Source organism: Leptopilina boulardi, unplaced genomic scaffold, assembly GCF_019393585.1.
Source record: "Leptopilina boulardi isolate dan_hultmark-lab unplaced genomic scaffold, ZJU_Lbou_2.1 LbouV2_273, whole genome shotgun sequence".
In the NCBI taxonomy this organism is placed as follows: domain Eukaryota; kingdom Metazoa; phylum Arthropoda; class Insecta; order Hymenoptera; family Figitidae; genus Leptopilina; species Leptopilina boulardi.
The window spans coordinates 894,018-904,345 of NW_026137833.1; the positions used below are offsets into that span (position 1 = coordinate 894,018).

General features: G+C 28.6%; 1 protein-coding gene across 1 annotated transcript; it reads left to right on the plus strand.

Moving 5' to 3' along the window:
* Positions 1–245: 245 nt before the first annotated feature.
* Positions 246–2,063, plus strand: LOC127281577 (splicing factor U2af 38 kDa subunit-like). Its single transcript, XM_051305342.1, has 5 exons — positions 246–377; positions 471–558; positions 996–1,062; positions 1,174–1,462; positions 1,551–2,063. Exons 1-5 carry the CDS (start codon positions 334–336, stop codon positions 1,801–1,803), a joined length of 741 nt encoding a protein of 246 aa, XP_051161299.1. The 5' UTR covers positions 246–333; the 3' UTR covers positions 1,804–2,063.
* Positions 2,064–10,328: the final 8,265 nt, after the last annotated feature.

The window sequence follows — 10,328 nt, forward strand, 5'->3', positions numbered from 1 at the left end:
TAAAATAGTAAAAATCTGCTTTACCAACTGTAGTTAATTCTGCGATGGTAAGAAGTCCCTATGAAAAGTTTTGCTAACACTTACCATCATACGATATCAACAAAATTGTTTTTAAAAAAATCTGCTTTACCAACTGTAGATAATTCCAAGGTTAAGTATCCCCGATGGTAACTGGCTAGAATTACTTCAGCTTATCCATAGAGGGTTGTAATTATTCAATATTTTTAAGTTGTCATCCTGCAACATGAATTTAGAGTCTCTTATGTAGATAACTTCATCTTAGTTTTGTTCTGTGTTGATGCTATTGTTGTACGATTGACATAAGTCAATGCAATGGCTGAATATTTAGCATCAATTTTTGGTACAGAAAAAGATAAGTAAGTATTATTATTTTATATGAAAATAAATAAATAGGTGTTTTTTTTTTAAAAAAAGTACCTCAATATTGATTTATACTTAATTCTCAACAGAGTTAATTGTTCATTTTACTTTAAAATTGGAGCTTGTCGTCACGGTGATCGATGTTCACGTATACATAATAAACCAACGTTTAGCCAAGTAAGTACTAAATTTTATAAGGTTTCTATAGTCGTATAATTTAATTTAGTTAAACATGTTTTGAAAATAAAAGACTAATGGCTTTATTTAACAAATCAATAAATGGCGGGATTTGATGAGAATTCTTGAATTGACATAACCTATACAAGTCATATTTTATTAAATTTATGTTTGTTACCTATTTTTGATAATTTTCCATATATTAATAATAACTTTTTTCATTTTTTTAATCAATGGATTTAAAAAATATGTTTTATTACGCGTTATATTTTTACTGCTCTTTCTAACCTAAAAATTGTTTCATATTTTTGCGCAATAAGAAGAAAGAAAAGAAACTAATTAATACCCACAAATTTAAATTGATAAATGAATGTAGAAATCTTGGTATATATTTAGATATTCAGGAAACTGGTACTATAATTTTGTTTTTGTTACAGACATGCCTCCTACAGAATCTTTATGTAAATCCTCAAAACTCAGCAAAAAGTGCAGATGGCTCACATTGTAATGTTTCTTCTATAAATTATTTCCTCCTTTATGTTTTAAATTTTTATCAAATAATTTCACTGATTATAAATTTTTTGCGAATAATTTTATTTTCTTTATTTATTACAGTGGTTGCAAATGTGTCTGATGAAGAAATGCAGGAGCATTATGACAATTTTTTTGAAGATGTTTTTGTTGAATGTGAAGATAAATATGGCGAAATTGAAGAAATGAATGTTTGCGATAATTTAGGTGATCATTTAGTTGGTAATGTTTACATTAAATTTCGTAAAGAAGAAGATGCTGAAAAAGCAGTTAATGATTTAAATAATCGTTGGTTTGGTGGAAGACCAGTTTACGCTGAATTATCACCAGTAACAGATTTTAGAGAAGCTTGCTGTCGTCAATATGAAATGGGGTAAATTAAAATTTTGAATTGTGTAAAAAAAAAATTAAAGAAATTTTTTGGTTTTACATTATTTTCAAAATTAATTTTTATTTTTCAGCGAATGTACAAGATCAGGATTCTGTAATTTTATGCATTTGAAACCAATATCAAGAGAATTGAGGCGTTATCTTTATAGTCGAAAGAAGGGTGGTAAAACTGCACGATCACGATCGCGTTCAAAATCACGTGGTCGTAGTGAAAGAAAGAAAAAATCACGTTCACGTGAAAGACGATCACGATCTAAAGAGAGACGCAAAAGAGGTGGAAGTAGAGAAGAAAAAGGACGTGATGGTCGATCTGGTAGATATTAAAAAAAAAAAAAAATTACATCTCAACACATCAAATATATCCCTAAAACTTCCTAAAAGTGAAAAGAAAAGAAAAAAAAGGAAAAAGGTGACGCATTTCTATATGCATACATTTTTTTGCATATAAATGATATTCAAACGTCATTTTTGTATATATTTTGTATATCATGTATATCTAAATTATATACAAGTTCAATTTTTGCCAATATATAATTAATCTATAAATAATTAAGTCTGCCTTCAGAAGAACTAGTTCTATTATAGATATACTTGTTTCTTTCTCGAATCTCGAGATAATGACTGCTATGCGTTGTTGAACAAAAAAAAAAAATTTTTTAATATCCTATATATATATATTTAATTTAAATTAATTTATTTAATTTATTATATCGAACCAATGGTTTTACCTATACAATTTATTTATGGAAATAAATTTGTCGACGGTAATATTGTTGATTGATTTTTTGGAATTTTTTCCTCTTTCTTTGGTATTAATTATTTTTGCTTCAAAATAAAATCAATAAAAATTAGAAAAAAAAAAATTATTTCAATGGATAATATGAATAAGTATAGGAAGTATTAAATTCAACCGCTATATGTTGTTTTTTCTTTATACATCGGTAGATAAGTCTAGACAATTGTGGAGATAAAAAGAAGAATTCTGCAATACCGCTAGTTGGTTCAAGAAACTCTTTGGGTAAATTGTAGAATTCAACAGTAGCGACAGAGTTACCTACCTTACTGCCGGTAATGTAGAATTTTCGTTTATTACTGGTTTATAAAACAAAAAATCAAAGCAGTTTTTTCTTTTTCTGACACAGATGGTAGCATCTACATAGATATAAAAGTTATTACATGAACCCATTAATGCCTCAAATCACCGAAAGTTAGAATTACATTATCGCATTTAGAAAAATCAAAATGGCTGTTCAAAAATGGCGCTTACTGTGAAAAAATTTGCAAAATTTTTTATATGATGGATCCAACTGTGTTAATTGTTATTGTTCAAAATGTATAAAACTCAGTATTTAAGTTTTTGGGTTTAAAAATGTACAAATGTATAAATTATTACCTTGAGAAAATAAGTGCAATTAATTGAATAATTGGTCACTCTTATGTTTTTGGGGTCCCTGATAATGAATCTGAAGTCAGATTTAAAAATTTTTTAAAAATTCAAAATGGCGGACATATTTTTAAAAATTAACTGGATTCACTTGAAACTTGTTACTCGTGGGTTTTTGGGGTCGTTGATTACGAATCTGAGGTCAATTTTCAAAAATTCAAAATGGCGGATACATTTTTAAAAATTCAATGGATTCGATCGAAACTTGTTACTCGGGAGTTTTGTGGGGTCGGTGATTACGAATCTGAAGTCAGTTTTCAAAAATTTTAAATGGCGGATACAATATGGCGGACATATTTTTTAAAAATTAACTGGATTCTATCAAAACTTGTTAATCGAGGGTTTTTGAGGTCGCTGATTACGATTTTGAGGTCAATTTTCAAAAATTCAAAATGGCGGATACAATATGGCGGACATATTTTTTTTTAATTAATTCGATTCACTTGAAACTTGTTACTTGGGGCTTTTTAGGGTCGCCGATTATGTATTTAAAGTCAGTTTTAAAAAATTCAAAATGGCGGATCCAATATGGCGGAAATATTTTTTAAAATTGACTGGATTCACTTGAAACTTGTTTTTAGGGTCTCCGATTATGAATTTAAAGTCAGTTTTCAAAAATTCAAAATGGCGGACATATTTTTTAATAATTGACTATATTCGATTGAAATTTGTCACTTGGGGGTTTTTGGGGTTGTTGATTACGAATCTGAAGTCAGTTTGTAAAAAAAAAATTATAAACGCTTGAATTTTGCTATTCGTGGGTTTTTGGGGATTCTGATAATGAATTTGAAGCAAATAATAATTTTGTTTTAAATAACAAAATATAATAATTGATGAAATAATATTTATTTTCGTTTCTAATTGACACAGTTGGTTTATTCAAAAAGGATGTTTTTGCTATCCGATCTTTCGTCGCCAGAAGCATATAAGTGATATTTTTTGCATCAGTGACACTGAAGAGAGTATAGAGGCTATTAAAAGAAACCCTACGAATAAACGCATTTGCGTATTCCTTATATATATTAAAGCAGGCAAAATAAATAGCTGCTGTCTTGAAGACTTAGTTGGTCTCGTGCCGGCCAACTGTCGCGGAAAGAAGGTTAAAAAAAGGAGCAGAAAAAAAAATCAGCACTGATCGCGAAGCATCTAAAGAGAAGGGCACGTGTTTCATTCGGTAGTATCTAATTGGCAAGGTTTCAGAGTATGGAGGATAGCAGCGGGCCTGTATTAACAACGGCAGATGGCTGTCGTGATTGCAGCTGCTTGAGAATAACACCTGCTGTTTCTTTAAGACTGCTATTGAGGTTCAATATATATATATAAGAATCACTGCTCGCGAATGGACTTATCTTATTTTTTTCCCCTCTAAATCCCAATTTACAAAAGTGACTCTTATCACGTCATTTCAAATATTAACACAAATAAACGACACCTGATATAGATTTTGTCAAATAAAATGCGTCTCAAGGCGAAAGGTAAAACAGCTGGTGATACAAAAGTATCTTATATTCTATATATATATATATATATATATATATATGGTAAGTATATATTTTCTATGCTTTTTTATATTTTGAGAGTTATTTAATTATTAATTCATTTTTTTTCTATTATTAGGAATGAATAAAGTTTTTTCATGCTATGATGATGAATAAATATAAATTTTACAGAATACGCAATTAGTAACATTCCTGTTATTAGGAATGAATAGAAATTTTTCATGCTATGATGATGAATAAATATATAAATTGCACAGCATTTACAATTAGTAACATGGACGTTTTAAGTGTACTGAAGGGAATTGTTTTCTAGTGAAATATTTATCCTTGGTATTTATTATCCTTGTTTCAGTGGAATATTTTAATCTACTGTTTACAAGAACTGCGTTCACCAAGGATCATTCTCTCTTATTCAGAATTTAACAAATCAAATCTAATTTTTAATTAAACTCGAGATCAATATTAGTAAATTACAATTCGCAATTTGATGAAATTTGAAATTTCAATATTATCAAATTGAAAAAAACCCTATCGAGGAAAATGAACGAGAGAAATTTATAAACATAAATTTAGAAATTTTCAAAACTATAAAAAATTCCTATACCAAAAAGTTTATTTCTATAGAAAAATGATGAAAAAAAAAAAAAAAAAATTGAAACGAAATTGGATGCATGGTACACCGAAATAGATTCTTAAATTCTTTTCCGATATTCATAGTTCGTCAGTGCATATCTGGAAGTCATGGAACGTTTATTGACTTTTTCTATGACAGAATATATATATATCAGTATAGCTAGAAGATCTTTTTGAGTTAAAGTGAACTGAAACGGTTCTCATCTCTCTCTGATAAAACGAGCTCGAATGTCAAAGAGAAGACACATATATATATATATATATATATATATATACATATACGCATATATGTGTGTGGTTAGGTCACCAAACGTGTTATAATTAATGCCGGCACACTGCCAATTTTAGTCCCTAGAATCGAGTTCACGAAATCCATGATTGGCAAGAGGCGTGTGAAATGAATGCCACATTGTTCACTTTGACAGGTGCCCCGGTGTCGTTCAATTCGCGATGCTCACCATGCATTGATTTAGAAATGAACTAACAACCTGTCAAATGTCTCGCGAATCAACGAGACCTATAATTTCAACTATCTATACATTTCGCCAATTGTGCATTTGCATTTAATCCCATTAAGTTATCGAATTCGATAATATTTACCATATGTTTCATATATTTTGATTCATGATTCAAGTGAATTTCTCAATTTATATATAATATATAAATTTCTCTTACTGATATTATGATATAAATATTTAAAACATTCTCTAATGAAATTCAATAAATTATATTCTAAATGGAATATATTAAATAATGAATTTTTTATTTAATAATAAATTTATCTTCTTAGTAAATGTATTAGATAAATGTTATATAAATAAAGATACGTATAAAGTATTTTTTCTAGACACTCTCAACTAAAAAGATATTGAATTGCATGACTGAATGTATAAAAGATGTCTATTCATACGTCTGAAGTATGTCGCTTGAATGAAATTACAGGACACTTTTTTTTTCTCTCTCGTTGTGCATCCGGAGCAATGTTATTGAATTTCAATTTCTTCCGTCGAAGCGATTATAACGGGAATCGAAATTTGATACGATTATAGTATCGTAGAAGCTTGAACTATTGGAACCGATTGTGCACGCTTGCTCTTTTACCTCTCTCACTCTCTCTCTCGAATGATTTATTCGATTGGAAAAGAAAAAGAGGCCACCTGGCACTCAAATGCTTTTCATCGTTTTTGACTTAACACCCTAGAAATTTTTAACGAAACGCGATACTAGAATTATCAATGATTTCTTCTAATAAGTAGGTCATAAAATATTTTTTTGCAACACTAAACCTCTAAAGTGTTTAAAGTGCCACTTTTTATAACAGTGCATAACTTTACTGAAATTTTTTATGACTTTATGTTACGAAAAAAAGAAATTGATTTTCTTTAAATAATTAGTATAAAACTATATAGTTCAATGCTAGTACCGAAGACTAAAAAAATTAAAAAAGGAAAATGTAAATAAAAATACACAAATATTGAAAAATGTGAAAGAACTCCTATTTGTAATTGACTCTTAATCCAATAAATTAAATGTTACTGTTTTTGACAAGTTTCCTATTTCTTCCTGAAAGTATCAATTATCGGGAAGTTTAAGTTCCATTCGTTTCGATTTGTTAAGTGTAGACACTGGAAATGAAATGAAAACAAAAAAAAACGAGTATTGAGAGAAACAAGAAAAAGGCATTTTTTGAGACTTGAAAGGGTAAATAACGGAAAATTTGGAACGAACACACTTAAAGGGTTGATTTGTTCGCTTAATCGAGTCCCTCACTACTTTTCACTAACTTCTCAAAAATTTTCTTTTTGTCCTCTCTCTAATTTACTTTTCTTGTTCTGTCAGTCGTCTCACCTCGAGAAAAGTATATATATTTGAAAGACGGCCAATTACTTTAGAAAAGTGAACTACATCACGTCAACTACTTTTTTTCTATACTTTTTTTTTAAATTATATAGATTTCAATAGACGTTAAAATCCTCAATCTCGGAATATATATTTACCCTCATAACAAAAGGATATCCTTAGGATATCCATAAGATATCCATATCAATAGTCGATATCCTAGAATGGTCCCCAGGAAATCTTGGGATATCCATAGGATATCCAAACCACCGGTCTGTGGGACATCAACAGGACATCCATAGGATATCCACAGGATATACCTAAGACATCCGCAAAATATCTATTGGATATTATATCGCAGGATATCCTCAGGATGTCCGTGGGATATTCTTAGGATACTCACGGGATATTTAATATCTCAACATATATTTTTAAAGGTTAAAATTGTTAAGCTAATATAATGAATAATAATATAATAAAAACAAAAATTTATATAAAATTTAATTCACAGAATATTCTCACTCGTAGTCTAATAATGACATTAAAAACAGTATCCTGAGAATATCTTCTTGACATCCAGAAGATATACTGAGAATATCCTGAAAATATCTGTGGGATATCCTGACGATATCTATGGGATATCCTGATGATATCTGTGGGATATCTGGAGGACATTTATGAAAGTCTATAGAGATATCCAGAAGATATCCTGTGGATATCCTCAGATATCCATGGGATATCCAAAGAATATCCAAACCGCCGATTTTTTGATATCCTTAATAGATCCTTTTGATATCCATAGGACATCCCTAGGATATCTGCGGGATAATATCAATATATCCCAAGATATCTTGTGTTATTAGGGATATATATCGAGAAAATACTTCTTATTTTTTATTATTTAAATATTTAATACATTTTTAATTGAAATAAACTTTAACTTTAATCACATTTTAAAATCAGATATTTAAAATTATAATTTGTCTTAGATGTATATAATTTTCATTAATTTTATAAAATCGAATTTAATTTATTTAAAAAATAAAAAAAAATCCATCAAATTATTGATTCTTTTTAATTGAATTTACTTTTTATTTTTAATAATTGATATAACCTCTCTCGGTTTAGTTTTTAATTATGCAATTAACAATTCAAATGTTTCTTTAGAGAGTCTACAAATTATAAATTTTAAACGAATTTTTTATAATTATTTAATTTTATTAAATATTGTAATTTAAAAATTAATTTTATTGTTTGGAAAGTTTCTTTTTAAAACACATTCGAAATCCCGAATATAAAAGACAAAAAAATTTGTTCGGTGTAGAATCATTGTCTCGTTTGAAAAATAATTTTTCGTATTCATAATATTTTTATAACGCGTAGTTATTTTATCTTGTAATAATTTTAAAGAAAAAACCATTTTTTTAATAAAGCATTTTTAACTATTGTTGAATTTTATCATTAAATGTTTCTTGTTAAACGCATACAATATAGCGATAAAGTGAAAATTAAAAGCTATTTATTTTCATTCTATCGAGGGAATAAGTAGATTGTTGCTTATTATAAAACTTAGGTATAGAAAAATTTTGTTTTATATTATAGAGTTTACTTTTTCGAGTCAGTTGTAATTTAAAATAAAATTCTAATTTACGATCTTTTTAGCAACAGACTCATAACTCGAACTCGAGTAAACTTCGAATATATAGCGCTAAGGTACGCGCTTGTTTCCCCCCCCCCTCTCTCTCTCTCCTATTTCGATCGTTCTTCGAGCCTGTCTCGAGGGGATTCCCTCGAGGTGTATATATTTTTTCCGTTTATACACGGATGCGATAATTTTTTATTCCCTTCCGGGATTTTAGCGATCATTCAGAGAAACGATGTGATCTTGTTGATATTGGAAAAATTTCACAATTTATACTGACATAGGGCTTTATATATATTATATTTGACATGAGAAAAAAAATGTTGACAAGAATTTCATTTCTATTCAATTATCATAGAAAGAGTTTTTTAAATTTTGTAATTATTTTAAATCAAAAATATCTGTATAGTCAAAGTAGCTGTGTGGTCTGCGTATACGATTCGTGTTCCAATTGTCCTTGGTTCGATCCCTCGCGCCAGTTAGATTTTTCAAAATTACTCTTTAAGTGTTTCGTATGTTACACATAACATATGCATATAATACATAATATATATGTTACTTTCTAGATGAGAAAAAAATATTAAAAATATGATATAATTAATTTTTTTAATTCCATCTACGTTATCTACACTTTTTAATTATTAATTTACCAAGACACCAATTTATTTTATGGAAAATAACTAAATCAAGAAAATTAGTTAAATAACCCGACAACTAAAGTTTATAATTCTACTTAGGAAAAACTAAAACCAGCTCAGGAATTCTATTATTTCCTTATGGCAACAATAGACCGCGGAGAGGGGAGATAAAAATAAATACTATTAATTAAACAAAATTTATAACAATAAAACTATTTATTAATATTCACTTCAAATTTTAGAAAAAGTTAAATAATCGCAGAAGGCCGAAAGTCAAGATTTATATTTTATTTATTCAATTATACTTTAATAATAATAAGATGGATTCTGAGGGAAACGACTCCTAATTAATTTATTGGGACTCACTGTCTATTTGAAGACGATGACGCCTCGTCTCATTTTTATAATTTTAATTATTTTACACGAAAAAGAATAGAACACAACTTGACTCTACGATTACCAGGATGAGAATGAGAGTAAAATGGCTGACGAGTCAAACTCGAAAGCGTCGCAAAACAGCGGCCTCTCTTCTCGGTGTCATTGAGATCAATTAATATTCAATAATATATAATACCCGCGACGACCGATAATCGATACGCAGCCGTCGATAACGCAGATTTCTGCACTATCCAATGTTGAATTGATTGATGTGAGAAGTCCATAGGAAATTGGCTTACCAGTATTAATTTGACAGATCGTCAACAAAATATCAATTTCGTTTTCCTTGTGTTTTTGAATATTCGGGACTCTCATACAAATATATACACCAGAAAGTTCTTCTCTTGATGACTTCTATAATTTCAATGATAGATAGTTATGTCTGACTTTGGCAAGTTGGTTTGTTAATACGTGAATTTGATTATTTAAAAAAAAATCAAATGAGTATCATAAGAAAAAAAATTTTATAATTCATAACATTTTACAGACATTATGACTGGATTTCCACTCTGGTGTCGTTAACTTACAAAATTTATTTTAATTTATTATTTTTAAGTAATTTGTACGCGACAAAATGCCACGTTTCAACCTTTATCTTCTAAAGCTGATATTTTTGATTCAAGTTTAATAGGTGTGTTTCTTCTTTTATATCTCTTTTTCAGTTATTTTTTTCCTATTGTAATGCTTCTTTTATAAGTTAATAATTTAGGGAGGAG

Coding starts and splice junctions, on each gene's coding strand:
- LOC127281577 (XM_051305342.1), top strand. CDS start 334: ATGGCTGAATATTTAGCATCAATTTTTGGTACAGAAAAAGATAA. Junction 559..995: donor ATAAACCAACGTTTAGCCAA/GTAAGTACTAAA, acceptor TTTTTGTTACAG/ACATGCCTCCTACAGAATCT. Junction 1,063..1,173: donor AAGTGCAGATGGCTCACATT/GTAATGTTTCTT, acceptor TATTTATTACAG/TGGTTGCAAATGTGTCTGAT.